Source organism: Crocodylus siamensis, chromosome 6 (assembly GCF_052110815.1).
Source record: "Crocodylus siamensis isolate JL-2025a chromosome 6, ASM5211081v1, whole genome shotgun sequence".
Taxonomy (NCBI): Eukaryota; Metazoa; Chordata; order Crocodylia; family Crocodylidae; genus Crocodylus; species Crocodylus siamensis.
In genome coordinates, this window is record NC_143400.1 from 67,853,707 (window position 1) to 67,872,209 (window position 18,503).

At 39.1% G+C, this 18,503-nt stretch overlaps 1 protein-coding gene across 2 annotated transcripts in view; it reads right to left on the reverse strand.

Moving 5' to 3' along the window:
* Positions 1-15,879: 15,879 nt before the first annotated feature.
* PLOD2 (procollagen-lysine,2-oxoglutarate 5-dioxygenase 2) overlaps positions 15,880-18,503 on the reverse strand; it is a 97,138-nt gene continuing 94,514 nt past the window's right edge. For both annotated transcript variants that reach the window (XM_090051194.1, XM_090051192.1), the window contains one exon: positions 15,880-17,925. In XM_090051194.1, the coding sequence (XP_089907320.1) occupies positions 17,770-17,925 (156 nt within the window). In that variant the 3' untranslated portion in view covers positions 15,880-17,769. The remainder of the gene's footprint in view (positions 17,926-18,503) is intronic.

Here is an 18,503-nt window from a genome sequence, read left to right on the forward strand (position 1 = left end):
AAGATTTACAGAACATGTAAATGTGATCCTTGGCATGATGGAACTATGGGAGAGCTCTGAGAACAGAACTTGTGGTGCCTTGTAAAACAGTGAGCAAGTTTTAAACAATTAAAGTTGTATCCCAATGTCTTGCAACTAAAGACATGTGAATATGATTTACATATCTTACAACAAAATACTATCAGAAGAATGTAGCATTGTCTACCGTATTCACTGCCACAAAGTCTTTAACAACTGGGTTCATGCTACTAAGAGTTTAATATCTGTAAATCAAGTGACATGCTTTAAAAAGTGGATTTCTACTGAAAGAGCACTTCAGTAGAAAAAAGAAAAGTGAGGTTGGGAGATACCTTGAATCAGGTATCCCAGTTGTAGCCATCCTGGTCTAGAAGAAAAAGCAATCATAGCTCATAGACAGAGATATTTTTTATTAGACCAACAAATTTTTTTTTTTTTTTAAATAAATTAATAGCAAGCTTTCGGGCATAAGCACCCTTCATCAAGCATCAGAGAAAAGACTGTAAAAGTTCTCCTGGGTAGAAATGAAAGTTCATATTTCATAGGATTTCTGTGACCTTTCATTTCTACCCAGGAGAACTTTTACAATCTTTTCTCTGATGCCTGATGAAGGGTGCTTGTGCCCAAAAGCTTGCAATTATAATTTTTTTTGTGCAAACATCTTGTTGGTCTAATAAAAAATATCACCTCTGTCCACGAGGCCTGAGATACCTTGAGGTATTTAGTAGAAATTTACAGAAAACAGATGATCAAAACAAATAGTGCCAAAAGTCTCTTATTTAGAGATTTTATTTATTTATTTATTTTTTACATACTTCTAAGTCTTTCAGAGAGCTATTCAGTAAAAAAACAAGTCTGTATGTATCAAGACAAAACTGTCATGAAACAAAAGGAAGATGCCTTCATTTTTTGACAATTTCTAAATGCAGACACTTCACCAACACTAAAGAAAATTTCTTCTGTAAAATGATCTTGACAGATTTCTCTGTAGAAACCATATTACTGTGCTTTGCTTCCTGTCTCAAGTTCCTACAGTGCACTGGAACAATTATCTCCTGTTTGTGATGCCTGCAGTTTTTAGAGCAATGTTTCCTTGGCACAAACTTTCCTTATATGAGCTACCTTTAGGATCTGACCCTCAAGACTGTAAAGTCCTTTAAAGAAACACCAAACTATATGTAATTGTTGTACAACACAGATTGTGGTTATTAGACTGCAAGTGCTGACAAAAATCCACTGAAATTCAGGCCACCTGCCACAGAAGAAAACCTCAATAACACATAAGAAAAAAAAAGCACACACATACACACACTTCTTTCTCCACATTTTCTTTCTATACTATAATTTGCATTTTTTGCCTGAATGTTTTTCACCCTGCTTTGAATGGGAGTTTACTTCAAGGTAAGGCTACTTGCAGCCTCAGAGTGCTGTAAGGTGGGTTTTGTATACATTAGAACTACAGCATATTTAGCAACTGTTAAAAAAGCTATTTTACACAAGAAAACACCTCACTTCATGGTTCATCAGAAGTCTGTGGAAAGCTGTTGGTGAAGCACACTGAAGAAGAGATGGGCAGACTGAATTATGTACACCCTGCCCACCTTGACTAGGGATAGAAGTTACCCAAACTGGTTTAAGTCATCAGAAACCAGCTTAAACTTGTAACAGAACAGAAATTCAGTGCACATAAATCAATTTCAAAATGGATGAAACTGGTTCAAGATAATCCTGGTTGAATGTAGTATCAGACTTAACTGATACGAGTCAAACCAGCTTATGAACCTTCTGTCCTACACCTCTTCCTGGTTCAAGTTAAATCAGAGTCCCCCAACTTCCCAGCATGCTTTCCATCCTTAGGCTGGGCTGACTGCTCTAGCAGAGGGGTGTGGCATAGGTGATATATCGGGAAGCATGTGATCCCCTAGGCTTCTGCACTGACAATGAGGCATGGGGCGTTAGCCTGGCTACAGCAGCAGTGCAAGTGACAGCAGCATTATTTCTGCACCAATGGCAAGGCATGGGGCTTCAGTCTGGCTGGACCCAATGCCCAGCAGCAGCAGGGACAGTGCCAGCTCAGAGGTGTCCCCCCTCACTGTTAGTACTTCCATCTTACCTATGGCATATGGGCTTTCTGGATTTCCTATTTTCATGCAGCTCCAGAGCCCATGAGGTAAGCAATGCCACTGCCACTTGTTTCCTACTTTCCCTGTTGCTGAATTCAGCTGGGAGGGCTAGGAAGAGGAAGGGCAAACAACAGCAGCATTGAGCACCTGGGATCTGGAGCTGCAGAACAGTAGTGGCTCCAACCAGACCCTGCCCTGATCAGCTTGTGAGCTCAGAGTTCACTGTTCACACAGAAGCCCCATAGGAGCTTGCACTGACCAGATAGAGAGCTCAGAGCTCTGTGCAATGCACAGCCCAGACAAAGAAGGGGAACCACCCCCTCTTGCCATGTTCCTGAATCTGCTACTGCCAGCGGCGGTTCCTAGTTGGCTGTTAAGAAGTTTGATGACTAATTTGATTGTCCAGGTTAAGGCCCATGATGTTCCTCCCCTGCCCAATGACTATCCATGAGGTCAGCATCAAGTAAAACTTGCAGACCCAAAGACCATCCATACCTCATAAGAGAACTCAGCAGACATAAGAAATACTTAAAAAAATTAAATAAATAATCATGTCAAACCAAATAACCAAGGGGACCCACACATCAAATCCTCTCATGAGTAATTTAGAGAATTCCTGATGTTTGCATTCAGTCCCAATGTTCTGTGGAGAACAATGGTGGTGGGAGTTATGTTTATGGTAAAGGCTTACAATAACCCTCAGACACCGGATGGAAGAGAATCCCCTAACCTTGAGAAAATGGCTGACAAAAGGCAATGTCATCACAGGACAGATCTCCTTGCCAGGGGGCAAGTGCAAGGGAAAATGCTATCAAAGAGATTTTTACACATATCTAAATAACCCACTCATACATACCAATATACAGTTGTATTGTAAGGGAAGACCAATTACCAAAGACACACAAACACCAGAAAAAGGAATATGCACTCACAATGCACTTTGAGAATTACTAATTTGTTGTTAATATCTGAACTCCAAACATTTTGTTCTAGTGCCAAAAAAATTGTATAGAATGTATACGTTCTATTCCCGGCCAAGTTGGGAGCTGGACATGTCATCCACTGACAGTCAAAGATGAAGAGGTGGGGAAGGTGGTGTTACCGTGCCCCAGAGTTAACTTCTGCAACTAATTGTTGTCTTGACTAAGATGAGAGTAAAAGGCAGAATAGATTTGCATTTTATAGACTAATCGACATATACGTACACATGGTCTCATATACTTTACTCACATACACACCCTTTCACAGCATCTGATGAGGTGAGCTCAGTCCACACAAGCTTGTACTATATTTATATATATAAATATTGTTTAATTCATCAGATACTGTGAAGGGATACAAGGACAGAAAAAAAAGACTAAAGCACGGTAAAGGCTGGTTTTAGGAAGAAGGGGTCTTTAAAAGGGCTTGAAGTGAGATGCAGGATTGAAAGAGACTCATACTAGTAGGAACCAGCCTGTAGTACACCGTGTACTGCAGGGGTTTGTTTGTTCTAGCGAGATCAAACAGGGAGCAACAGGAGCTTCCTTGTTGAACAAACACAGTCTTAACTGAATCCTCTTCAAGCACAACAGCAGGCATCAACAGGAGAAACCAACATGGAATAAACTCAGCTATTGGTAGGAGTTCTTGTGTGGGTGCCTTGCCACCTCCCTCCCCCAGCCCCTCACCATTTAGTATACATTTTAATTCTACAAATTTCTTTGCCTGCTAATTCTTTTTAGGTAGTTGTCTGTTTTATTCACTGTAACAGCACATCTGTTATCCTGCTCCTGGCCATTTAAGGCCACTGCCGTGGTCAGTGTTTAAATTCTGCAGACTGCCAGAAAAAGACCAATGAATTGCTGCTCTGATGATGGCCACAGTTGGAGAGAGACTCGTCTAGCAGCTGAAGCAGAAGATTGGAAATCATGACTCCTGGATTCCTCTTCCCAGCTTTGTTGCCAAGTTATGTTGGCCAAGACACATGTCTGTGCTGCAGTTTCCTAGTTTCAAAGCTAACAAGGATATCTACCTTGCGAAGTGATTTAAGGGATTAATACTTGCAAAGTGATTTAAGATATTAAGAGATAGAATCATAGAAAGTTAGGGTTGGAGGGCATTTTAGGAGGTCAGCTAGTCCAACCCTTTATTTAAAGCGGGACCCATCCCTAACTAAATCATCCCAGCTAAAGTTTTGTCTAGCTGATTTTTGAAAACCTCCAAACATGGAGCTTCCACCACCTGTCTGGATAACTTGGTCCAGTGTTTTGTTACCCTCCTGGTGAGAAAATTTCCTAATCTCACCTAAACTTCCCTTGCTGCAAATTGAGACAGTTGTTCCTTGTTCTGTCATCTGCCACGACTGAGAACAGTTTAGCTCCATCCTCTTTTGAACCTCCCTTCAGGCAGTTGAAGGCTGCTATTACATCCCTGCCCCTCTCTGGTCCTCTCTTCTCTAGACTAAAGCCCAGTTCCCTCAGTTTTTTCTCATAAGTCATGTCCCCAGCCCCTGAACCATTTCTGTTACCATCGGCAGGACTGTCTCCAACTCTTTCTGTAGTGGGGTGCTCTAAACTGAACACAGTACTCCAGATGCGGCCTCACCAGAGCTGAATAAAGGGGAATAATCACTTTTCTTGACCTACTGGCAACACGCCTACTAACGCAGCCCAGAATGCCACTGTAACCCCAGGTCCTTTTTTGCAGAGCTGCTGCCCAGTCAGTCAGCCCCCAGCCTGTACTGGTGCATGGGATTATTCTGTCCTAAGTGCAGGACTTTGCACTTGTCCTTGCTGAACCTCATGAGATTCTTTTTGGCCCAATCCTCCAACTTGTCTAAGTCACTCTGAATCCTAGCTCTACGCTCCAGCATATCTACTACTCCCCACAGCTTGGTGTCATCTGTAAACTTGCTGAGGGTGCACTCTATGCCATCTTCCACATCTTTCATGAACGCACTCTATGCCATTTTCCAGTTTGTTGAGATAGCAACGCTTCGAAAACTATGTTTACTGGCATTGCAACCCTCTTTATCAGTGTTGTATCACTGCTACCTAACAATGTGCACCTATATACATATGTACACACACACACACACACACACACACCAGTTTAAAAAATATACATCAGGTATTATGCAAGGTTTTTTTTTTTTAGCAGGAATTTGACATATTTGTTACAAGCTCCTCCACCTGAGCATTTCAGTCTATAATAAACCTTTGTCAAATCTGTGTTTGACCACAGGATGGCAGAAGTATAGTATCCAGACATTCTTCTTTCTTCAGTTTGTTACCAACCAGATCAGAGGCGTATACTACAATACCTTTTTACTTATATTACTTAAGGTTGCTTGTACTCCATAAGGTAAGCTACTTTGATCTCTAGAGCAAATTAAAAGTGCACTGCAGTTCTTGAACCTTACTCTAGAATTAAGTTGAGAAAAGGTCATTTCCAAGAGTTAATAGAAGTCAGATGTTGTACAGAAGCTCAAAAGTTTTCAGGCACAACTCAAAAACTGATCTTGCTATTTTATTTTCCATACAAAACATTGTTTTCATTGTGGCTGAGCTAGAATTGTCCTTGTTTATTTTACATTTAACAGAGCTTTTAAGACTGCTTGCAACAGTAATCTTAAGTAATCATCAAACAAATTAAATTAAGACCGTCCTCGTGGCATATTTGTTGGATACATTTATGCAGCTTGCATTTGAACTAGCAGGATAAATAACGGGATGTCTCATTAACCCAAAATGATGCCATAGGGATACCCACATCTTATTCCCAAATTATAAGTGATGTTTTAAATTCTTGGCTCAACTTCAGCAAATGTATGACTCTTTGAATCACCTCCAGCCCTGATTTTTTAAAAAGACGTAGTACTAAAACATTGGAGAACTCTGGATTTCTGTATTCCTCTGAATTTAATGCAGCAAAATGTAATTTTGCAAAATTTGCAACAGAAAGCAAGGTAGTTCAAACCAGCATAAGTATCCTTTAAAATACTTTCCTTAAGTGCAAACTTAACATTGTACAAGCCAGTAATCAGTATGTTCTCTTCAGGAGTACTGACTCCGTTTCTGTTTTGACAAGCATAGTTATTTTAGTTTTGAACATATTCTATTTTCCCCACCAGAAACGTCAGTGAAGAAAGTGAGGAAAAACTAGACAGGAGAAAAAAAATCTTTTCTTATTCATGAATAAAGATAGTTTACTTATTTTATGTACCTTTTGAGTTGCACAGTCAACTGTATAGACTGGGCCTTTGTGTTTTTTACTGTGGTACAAGGCTTTACTATAAAGATAAAAGAATCATAATTTAAAATCTGGAAGGTTACAAAGCTAGAGGAATAGGGAGAATATTCACTCTATCAAGATGTATACTTCAAATACAGTAGGCAACAAAATTTGCTATACAAGAATCAGAGGTATCAATACAAAAAATAAAAACTCTTTATCTACAAGCCACTTCTGGAAAATTTAAAGGAGGAAAATGTTTAAGAGGCAAAGGAGGACTGCAGGCATTTCTATATCTTTGCCAGTGGACCATAGGCATTTTGGAACAAAATGGATTAAAAGGAAAGAACTATACAAGACATAGAAAAGTGCCATTTATACAATAGAGCCATATTAAGGAGGGCAGATTCATATTCCAGTTGTAGTTTCCATGCAACTTGTATCATTTAACCTAGTAGCAACTAATCCTGTTGCAATTAGTTGCTAATAGGTTAAAGTTATTTCAAACACTGACAGCAAGGAAATTGCACTGCTAAAGGAAAAGTAGGTCTAAGTTTGGAAAAAAACAAATTCCTTGGTAGTTTTAAACAGGTTGAAACAGATGAAGGGAGAATTTTTTATCATATTTCAGGATTCTTATGCCAAAGGAAGATATGAAAGAAGGGGGTTTGGTAATCTTGGAAGACATCAATATGTTATTGCTCAGAAAAGTTTAGCAACTGGAGTTTAGACTCACACAGTACTTTATTATTGCTCTCTACTGCTCCTTGATCAATTTATATAAGTTACTCACAGTCTCATATGATTCTTTACAACCTCTTAAAATGTATCTGCAATATCTCGGTAGAAGTGTCAGGGTCAGATGCTTTAACATTTTATAAACTGAATTTCTTTTGTGTTTATATGGATGGGAATATAAACAAATAAACAGTACAGCCACAAAAATCAATAACAAAAGCAGAAAAAATTACTTCGTCAAACAAAAGAAGAAAAAAGAAAAAAAAAAGGCGTCAGACAGACTTTTGAATCTTTGTAAGCTGTGGGACTTGAGGAAATAGACTACTATTATTAACAGCAAAATGCTCTTCTCACAGAGAAAGAATAGATACAACTCCCATATATTAACAGGTGCATCTACAGGTGTATATTAATACCACAAAATAAACTCCAGCACTTATCACACTGGAGTTTATTGCTGTCAGGCACTGCATTTACATGTGCAGCCAGGACTGCAGAACTTTGAGCCAGGTTGGAGCAGCCCCGGCTAATTGTGGACTGAGGGTCAGGGGCTGACTGTGGCACTGTGCTCCAGCGCAGGGCTAGCTGGCAGGCAGCGCCCGCACTGAAGAACACATGTGCCCCAGCCAGCCAGAGCAGGGTCTACATGTGTGTTGCTGCTGAGTAAAAAATTCTGCAGCAGGATAGTACCTGTATCACTCACCTAGCAAACAACAGACTTGGATTGTAGGCCCATGTCAAGCAGAGAGAGATTGAACCTGCCTCTCTAAATTTCTAGTGCAGTATTTTGACCACCACACTACAGGTTAGGCATGATCAAATGCCTTTGTCAGCCCTCCTCTTGAAATTGGCCCCCATGGCAGCCAAAACAGAGAGATAATGTGGGACCCAAGAAAAGGATGAGCTAGAGAGTGTGTGGCTCACCGAGATGCATGCTGCTGGACTCTAACCTGGGCCTTTGCCCCCAATAGAGCAGAAACTTCCCTACTACTTTGCATCTATTTTATCCAACAGCTATCAAAGACAAGGCACAGTGCCTCAGCTTCAAGAGAAGGGCTAGAGAAGGGCAACACTTTAAAACAGAAGCAAAAAAATAACATTAACATATGGTGAAGATAAAATCCAATCTGCATTTATAAAGATGTACATACAAATTGCTAATTCATTCTTTGCAGACAAGGCTGCCTGCATTGAAAGCTAGAGGATGGAATTTTAGGCTGAACATACTTGGCAGCAAAATACCCATTGACTTCAATAGGTCAGGACTGCACTCTATGGATGTTGTTCTAGTCCACTTAGGTGCCTAAGTATGTTCTATTCCACCCTGCCAGAGACCCTGGAAAGGCAGTTGTCATAACTGGGCCACAACTCCAGTCTGGGCTTCTGCCCCGATAGAGTAGAAACCAGCACAACAGCTGGTAGGGAGCTGCATCAGAGTTTCGCAACTAGAAGCTCCATCCACGCTGCCACCTGTTCTCCTCGTGGCTGTTGTATGGGCACAGCTGGAAGCTACCCAGCCCAGTTCCCCACCATCTGGAAGCTGAGCCTGCATTACAGCTAGGGAGTAGGGGGTAAGGAAAAGTGGTGGCAATATGGGTACAGCTTTCAACTGCCCAGTCCCAGCATGGGTATGGGCAGAGTCAAAGCCTTCTGGCTGCATGGACCAGATCCACATCTGGACTACGGGCTATATGTCGCTGACCCTGAATCTAGAGTATGCTGACCCTGATTCTACTAGTATATTATCTTTAGATGCAATACAAAATGAAAGTTCTAGTAAATCTTTTCCTCTCTCATATTCTTTGCAAACTATTCCATTTTTTTTCATTTGTTAAATTGAAGCCTAAGCAGTCCTACCAAATCTCAATTTTTTCTGTAATTTTTGGCAAAATAAATACATTTTTTGAGCTTAGACACAGCATATGAAATTAAGGGAGAATTTATTTAATACTGCCTGGAAAATCTGCTCAAGTTTCCAGGATTTTAACTTTTTTTTTTTTTTTTTTAGTTTATATAGTTCTTAAAACAAGTCTTTAGCTGATATACAGAAATCAGTCCTGCGGTGTTGGTGAGATTGGGGTTTGCTAGATAGCAAAAAAGGCAATTAGGCAGGTTTACAAGAGTAATTAAGTGAAAGGTGGCATGAGAGAAGGGGACTATTCAGTAGGAAAAAACTTCTGTATTAGCTGACAGCTATACTGTTTTCTTTGGACCTAGACCTTCTTTGGAAGGACAAAAGTGCTGGTAACTAAATGGTGCAATTGGAACTTTCACCAACATCCTGACATCATGATCAATCATGTCTGGATAGATAAAGGGTGGTTAATGTTTTGACCTCCAGATTTATCACTAATACAAACAAACAGTTCCAAGTTTCCCTAAGCCATAAAGCAAGAAAAACAAATGAAGTCTTTTAGGCTTTCCTTTGTATTCTAAACTTTCTTCTAAAAGGAAAAAATTAGAGTTGTATAAATTTGGCATTACCAGCAATACAGAAAGTATAATCACTTTGGAGAGAAGACTTCAGAGCTGCAAGATGAAACCTTTCTAAGAGACTATATACATAATGAACAGGTTTAAAACTTGCCTGATGAATTTAAACATTCCCATTGACTTTCCTTCAGTAGGAGCAGAGCAGACCCTTGAACAAATGCAATACTGTTCAAACAGTTGTCTCAGCATTTGTCTTTTTATTTCTTTGTACAAGTATATCAAATTGTTTACCAATCAATCTTAGGCATGCACATGCAGTTTATGTACTGGTGGGTTATATTGTATGAGAAATCTAAAAAGGTTGGGAATTTAGTCTTCTTGTTTATGAATATCCAGTAAAGAAGGATTTGTTATGACATCACGTCTTTAGTTATAATTGTGTGTATATAAAAAACACTTCCGGTATTCTATTTGCTGCCAGGAGTCGCTCCTATTCCATTTTTAGGATTATTTTTCAAGATAGTTAAATTTGTCCAAACAGAAAAACAGGCACTTAGGTTGCAGAATTTCACAGCATTACTACCATACCTCCTTTAGACTTCTAGTGGTACAATAGTCCAATTCAGAAACAATCTAGATGCTTTAGTGGCACCAAATGTTTCCTCTTCTCTGCAATGAAATGCTTTCATTCTTACACCAACATTTCAAAAGTATTAATAATCAGACGGTAAGGGATATTTCCACAATGTATTTCTGTTCCTCTTAGACTGAAAATAAACAAGATAGAACTAAGTTGCCAAAAGCAGCTCAATATATTTGCTGAGACAACATTTCAAGAACTTCTGCATACCTATTTTTGAAACCTGTTTGTCTCTGTCTTTACTGTTGCTTTTCATGTAGAACATTAAATGTGTTAGTCCTTCTTTAGCTACGTATTGCGTTATCTATTTTTATCTGTGTTATAAGAAGGAAAGTTGTTCAAACTTCATAAATATCACATTACTTCCCTGTTAAACCAAGTAGAATCGTATCCATTTGGAATGTCTTAATTTGTTGTGGCTGTAGTAGTAGTAATACAACTAATAAATTAGTCTCTGGAAAACTCCAGTGTCCCATGCCCCACAGACCCTTTTTAAAGAAAAAAAAAGTCTTGACAGTATATTTTGCTTATGTACTGTCTCAGTTTAAAAAAAAATAAAGAAGGAAATCACTTTTCAACACAAAATGGCAAGATAAAAGTCCCTACAAAATGGGGTATTTGCTTGTTAATAAGCAAAAAAAAAACAACTGTGAAGAGCCCAGAGTTGAGGCCAAGAAGGCATTTGTATTAAACAGATGTGGAAAAAAAAAATGATGGAGGCAGAAATTCTTACTGAAAACTACAGAATGTCACTGAAACTACTCGGATGGTGTGCTAATCCAATGGTTCATAGAACTTCTACCAGGGATGTGGTACTTTACAGGACGTAACTGAATATTCCAGTTCTACCCTACCCTTCTCTGTCCATTTTATGCCATGCTATAGGTTGCATCACATGGAACTTGTGAGAAACTAATCCCCATTTTCACTGGAAATTTACTGGTTGCATTTTCAAGGGGTCTTTCATAGCCGTGGAGGAGGGAGCTAGATTTTGCATTTCATATATAATATGCTTTCTGTTAGCCTTCCTTTCTCCTGAGAGTGCATGCCTAATTCAATAATAGCCTGTGAAAAATATAAGCTTAGATAACACATTATTCTCATCACCATTGGAAAGGTGACATCTAATAACACATTGCCAGTGAAGGCAATATATTTTGGATAAAGTGTATATATCCATGTAGGGATACTGAGGATACAGGCAAGGGAATAAGCTGTTTCTTAATACTGTTCAAATTTGTATTCTCAACATATATTGCAAATTACTTAAATATGCAATTGAAGCAATATATGGATTATTTTATGTATGTCTAAAATACATCCATACTTTTGTCATCAACTCACAGACAAGGTCAACTTGCACTTAGTGGTTTATCAGAGTAGTGAGATAAAGATATGACACTTTGTGTAACCAATGGCACATGAGGAAGAAAGAACCACAACATTACACCTGGCTGCCTTTGTTTCTGCAGTCCAAATGACCAGGTACACATTTAGAACCGACTCAGTTCAGGGCAGCCTCCTGCACAAGTCCGGCACCAAACTTGCATCTGAGGAGGCACAGCTGGAACTATTTGTTAAGCACAACCTACTCATTTACCATATACTGGTATATCCCATATAACTCAGATTCATGCATGAATGTTAATCATTTAAAACACTGCTAAAAGCACAGCAAGCATGTCAAAGCACCAAATGTCTTGGGAAAAGTGTCCTCCCCCCTCACTGCTGTTTAAACCCTTTACTTGGTGATTTGTGTGCAATGGGATTGTGTGCATTTTCTAGCAAAATATCACCACTAAGGAAGAAACAGGTCTAGAATTCTTGGGATAAATGTGCCATTTTCACTAGGCCAAGACTGTGGATGTTTTAACCAGTGTTTCTTGCTTCCTTTTAATTTGTGCATACTTTCAATCACAAGGAAACTTAATTCCACTTCCACCAGAATGTCACCTGGAACAGCTCAGTTCTATCTGAACCACAACCTGCACAAACCTCTGAATGAAACAGTGGTAAAATTGCCCTGAGATCTCTGAGTTTCAATTTCATAGATTTCATAGACATTAGGGCTGGAAGGGACCTTGGGAGATCATCGAGTCCAGCCCCCTGCCCAAAGGGCAGGAAGTCAGCTGGGGTCATAGGATCCCAGCAAGATAAGCATCCAATTTACTCTTGAAGGTGTTCAATGTAGGTGCTTGAACCACCTCCGCTGGCAGACTGTTCCAGACCTTGGGGGCTTGGACAGTAAAGAAATTCTTCCTTATGTCCAGCCTGAAACAGTCTTGCAGGAGTTTGTGACCGTTCGACCTAGTCATCCCTTGGGGCGCTCTGGTGAACAAACGTTCCCCCAGATCCTGGTGGTCACCCCTGATAAACTTATAGGTGGCCGTCAGATCACCCCTGAGCCTATGCTTTTCCAGGCTAAAGAGTCCCATGGCTCTCAGCCTGTCATCGTAACATCTGTTTTCCTGACCTCTGATCATGTGCGTGGCTCTCCTCTGGACTCTCTCAAGTTCTCCACATCCTTTTTGAATTGTGGAGCCCAAAACTGGACACAGTACTCCAGCTGCGGCCTCACCAAGGCTGAGTACAAGGGGAGAATGACATCCCAGGATTTGCTCGAGAAGCATCTATGGATGCAAGCCAGCATTTTGGTCGCTTTACTAGCTGCAGCATCGCATTGCAGGCTCATGTTCATCTTGTGGTCAATGATGACCCCCAAGTCTCTTTCTTCTGTAGTGCTAACCAACGTAGCACTGCCGAGCCTATACGGGTGCTGCAGGTTTTTCCTCCCAAGGTGGAGAACCTTGCATTTTTCGGTGTTAAACACCATCAGGTTCTTGTCTGCCCATTTGCTGAGCTTGTCCAGGTCAGCCTGGATCACCCGCCTATCTTCTGGCGTGGATGCTTTGCCCCAAAGTTTGGTGTCATAGGCAAACTTGGCCAGTCCACTCCTGACTCCAATGTCCACATCATTAATGAAGATGTTGAACAGTATGGGTCCAAGGACAGAGCCTTGAGGGACCCCACTGGTCACAGGGCACCACGATGAGTGACTGCCATCAATTACAACCCTCTGGGTTGTTGCTTCTTCTGTTGACAGGAAATACCTATGAAAGAGTCCTATCTCTGTCTCTAGTGCTTTTACACAAAGAAAACAGTCCTTTGTTTTGTTGCTCTATTATCTTAAGTGGAAGATATCCATGCTGCTGGTCTAAAACTTCCAATCTGCTGATTATTCACATGTAGGTACCAATATGAGGCCACAGTGGAATTGCTTGGGGGGTGTTTTTTGTCTGCTTTTCTACATGCAGAAAACTACATGAACAAGAAGAGCACCAAGGCTGCAGAGGTGTACATTCCCAAGTTAAATAATATTAATATTTGCTACAAAAACTTAATCTGGGCATGTGCATTAAGACAGAGTGTGATCATATATTTAAAAACTATTTTCCCAATAGAAACTTTTTGCCTGATTTAGTGCATAGAAGGGACAGTACTCACTAAATAAGCTGCTATTTAATACTTCATTTTCATTGTTATTCAAAATGTGATCCCAAGCCTTATTTACTGCATAATATTGATACTCCACTATTTAAATATACAAAACTGAATTTCTTCATGGGCTTCTCTGTAATTTATGGCAACAATGGGCTCCTAGACATGTGCAGGGAGGCTGCTCCAACATGCTATATTACAGCATGTCAGAGCACACTCGATTATTTGAATCTGCTGGAGTGTGATAACTGCACTCCAGCAGACTCCAGATCATATGCATCAGTGTCAGGGTAGCAGTGGTGCTTTAACTAAAGCTCATTTGATCAGCTTTAGTTAAACCACCCCTGTTGCTATTTTCCAGCATGGGGACACTAATACATGGAATGCTTCGGGCACTGTAAATTAAAGTGGCTCCTTCCCCCTTCTCCCCAGAGCATATCTGTAAACACTGAATATTATCTATGTGATTCATAAGCTTTAATGATTTACTTTCATAACACTCATGTGGGTTGAGTCTTATTCCCTTTGTACAAGTAGGAAACAGAGGCAGAGAGAGAAAATAAAATGTAGTCAATTTTGGATTGAGGACCTAACAACATGTATGACATACATGAAGCACTATGTAATGTTAAGTTAAAAGCACAGCTCTGATTCACTCCAGCCATCACTGCAGCTGTGAATTTCTCAAAGTCAGACCCTGGGATCACAAGTCAGGCCTGAGAAATGAGCAGACACTTAGCAACCGCAGGTGAAAAGTCTATCATGCTAGGAAAGTCATTTAAACCAAAGGAACTTTGTGGCAGAGGCAGGGATAAATTCTTATTTTTCAGCCTTGCATTCAACTGCCTTCACTCTTACTCCCCTTCCACATTCTGTCCGTATCTTTTACCCTTGATAATACGAGGCAGGAATCCTACACAAACAACAGCTGCTTTCGGAACGTTACCCCGATTCACCCAGGCCCTGGGTCAGGGGTAGGAGGAACCGTTAGCAATTAATAAAAACTGTAGCATTTGCACAAGAGTTGAACTGAGGTTGCCCAGGCAATTGGAATGATGACATAGCCTAACACTGAGAGTTTAACTCTAATACTGGAAATATTTCAACAACTTTTCCTTCCTGCAAATAATTTAGTTTAAGAAAGCAAAGCCTGGAGCAACATGCAGAGACTGTAGTTTGGGATTTGCTGAAGGAGCTGGGGGAAAGGGGGTGGGAAGAATTGTCTCACCCACTCTCCCATTGTTTCCCATGAAAATCTCATTCCCTAAAATAAAACTATTGGTTTATGTCAGCAGTCATAACTGCTCCACATGAAGCAGAGCTATTCCAAATGACATCTCTGCATGCTTATACCTCACTGGATGTTCTGAGCATCTCTAGGACTCTGCCCATAAATCATACTAGGGGGTCAGATTGGTCACAGAATTATTCCCCCTAGAGTACATTAAAAGATTAAACATAACTGGGTTATTTTGTTAATTGAGAAAGGCCCTCCTGCTCATTATGCTCACCACTGAGTCTAGAATTGAGTTTGGTTTATCAGTGAAAATCTAGGTCCAGGCAGAAGCAAAACCAATTAGATAATTTGTAAATGTCTCATCTGCTGCACTGCACCTTCATGTCCTTGTACTCCCAGAGTCTCATTTATACTGCCTGAGTTTAGGCAGCTGCTATTTTCTTCATTTGCCTCTCAGTTCTTTAATCTGATGTTAAGAGCCTCAGAACATCTTTCAAGGTATACTTTACAGTCTTAATTTCTTATTAGTAAAAATATCTAAATCCATTATCAAGACCAAACATATCCATATTGGGACTTTAATGCACATAGGGATTAACCTATTCTTCACTATTTAGTTAATTCCAAAAAATAGAAAAAAAAAAAAGTAAAAAAAGAAAAAAATATCACTCTCCCCCTCATAATTATACATATTTCTAAATGCCTGAAAGGGACTCAGTAATCTTTATAAATGATTCATCAAAAGAAATAACAAGGGAGAGGAGTTTAGCAATGCAAGTCTGAGCAAGATGAAGTCACTGAAACAGCTCATTATAACTGAGAGACTGAATTAATGAATGAAAATATAAAAATTTAAACAAAGAAACAAAAAGTGTCTTCAAATAATTAGAATCCAAATAATCTAATTAAGGGGAAACAATATAGGATAGAAGTAGTACAAATTATATAAAAATGATCCACAGATTATTATGAAAAAAGATAGTTTACAAACAACTTTATTTTGTCCTGTTTTCAAGTATTTCTTAATAAAGAATGCTTCAGTACTTTGACCTATATTAAACTGACCACACAGTAAAGGAGTATTCTGTTCTATGGTAGCCTAAACAGACCACAAGCAAATACTTGGAAAAAAAGATGGTTAACAAAGACTGCTTTCATACCCTGGAGATTTTCTGAATTTCATAGCTTTTAGAAGTTCAGTCCAAATTTAGTCCAAAGAATATCAGTCAGCTAAAGATACATGTAGGCATGGATATCATACAGGTCAAGAAATGCAATGCAAACATGTATTTCTGCAATCTGTAAACATCTGCTTGCAGTGGAAAAAAAATAAAGGTACAATGTTAAGAAGGGAAATGAAAATTTGGAACAAAAGAACCTGGTGTTAAAAATAATTAACTCACTGCTCCACAGTCCTAGAGTTCTTATATTTTACTTAATTTATATTAGCACCCAATCAGTCAGGTGCAAAGAAGAAAGAATTGTTACTTACATCACTAAGTAACCTGCTTAGAAGTGTTACTGTAGTACATGGCATCCAAGTATATTACTGCTTAAGCTCTCAAATATTGCCTATCTTGATCAAGACTTAAGCGTTAACCAATGAGAGAAATAATTTAAATAGAAACAGAGGCGAACATACAGGGTATTAAAAGAAAACTTTGTGATCATGCACATCACAACGCACAATAAATTCCTTTAAATGTATAAGTCACTAAATACAACACATTTTCTAGAAGTACGTACCAAAAATAGCAATGTGCTAAATTTACTAAAATACACAGGAAAACTAATATCAATTTAAAATTACCATTTATTTTTCACAAGCTCACATGGTTTTTAAAAATACTATTTTGGCACCTTAGACTTCATGGTTTAATGGTTGTTTCAAGTTTGGTTTTTTTAAATTACAAACAGTAGATACAGTAGTAATATTTAAAATTGATTCCTTTATATATGGCAAGTCAAACCACTTAGGTTCATAAAAAGAGTCTTTTGCAACTTCATTTTCCTGATATAAAATTCAAGTAACTTTAAATAAGAATAGAAAATTGTGTTTACAAAACATCCTGATATTTCCTTACCAATGCTTTGAAAACAGGATTCTGCTTTCTAGTGTTGATCTGGTACATCTACAAAAATACCTCATTTCAATTGAAGGACACTTGGCGAAGAGAAGTAACATTTTAACTGGATGAGTTCTTTAAAATTTTTTTGCAATATTACATAGAAGTGCACACTTTCCTTTTCAGCAATGCACATATTTCTTTTCAGAGGAGATGCATTTTAGTACATTATATGAACAAAACTTTCAAAAAGATTTAACTGAGGGGTTTCATTGAGTAGCCACCAACATGAATAATTTTTACTTAAATGAAAAATTTTATTCACTTTTGCTGGGGACTGGGATTCACTTGATACTAGTGCTACATGCTTTTCTACTGGTATCTTTAAAATATGAATGCCAAACAAATTCAGCTGTTTCACTTTACTGAAGGAAAACCAGAAAAAATTTAGATATAAAATCATCCAGTAATTTTTGCTGTAACAGAAAAACTGATTCATTAAAAAAGTAGTTCCATTTTCCCTTCCTACCATGCTCCACAAGACAGCAAAAATGGAGAAATAAGCAGGATAGTCTTACTTTGTGACTTAAGGCTCAGAAAAGACTTTTGGAAAATCTCCCAACAATTGTAAAGCTGTTTTTATTGTTCAATCTTCTAGTCCAAAGTAAAGATGCTGTCTATAGAAAGCAATTTACATTTTCGTTCATCACCATTGCTATCTTCTTGGAGGAAAACTATAAATAAGTATGTGCGCCAAAGAACCAAACACTGGCTTCGAAATGGCAGAAAAAAATTAAAAAGTTAAGGATCAATAAACGATACTGCAATGTATCTTGTTCCATTTAAAATGGGAAGTCCTTCATGTAAATGAGTAAGTCTTCCTGGATGCATGAAACTCCATCCTTTTCTGGGCGACTCAATGGAACAGTTGTACCTAATGAATTTGCACCCACCTCCCTGTCACAAAAGAAAGAGAAAAAAAAGAGCTTAGTTTGGTTTAAAACTGCATTTACAAACAGGGATTTTGTTATTGAAATAGAAAGTGTTTTATTAATAGATTATTAAACGACAGAAGTTCATTAGCTATTACTGCTAAGGCTGCTTAGTGATGTTGTCTTTGGTGCTGTACCTGTGGCAGCAATGGTGAAGTCTAGTCTATTTTGCTTTGACAACCAACCAACAGCTCCTTTAACTAGATGCAATGGTGTATTTGTACCTACACCACCTTTTAGTAACACTATTAAAAGTGTTATCACATTAGACTAGGGCAGTGGTGCTCAGTCTTTAGGCCCCGTGTTAACTCCTCTCGTCCCCATGCTTCTGGGATGCTGCCTCTATCCAGCCTACATGTGCCTGAATTGGCTCTGGACTACCTCTTCCTGGCCTTGTGCATCTGTACTGAGCCCCACATGCAGGGCAATGCTATCTGGCCCATGGGGCTCCCATGGGTGTAGAAATTTGGCAGCTGGGGAGCGGCCATCACAACCGCTGTCAAATTTTTGGACCTGCAGGGAGCCTTGCAGGCCAGATGACAA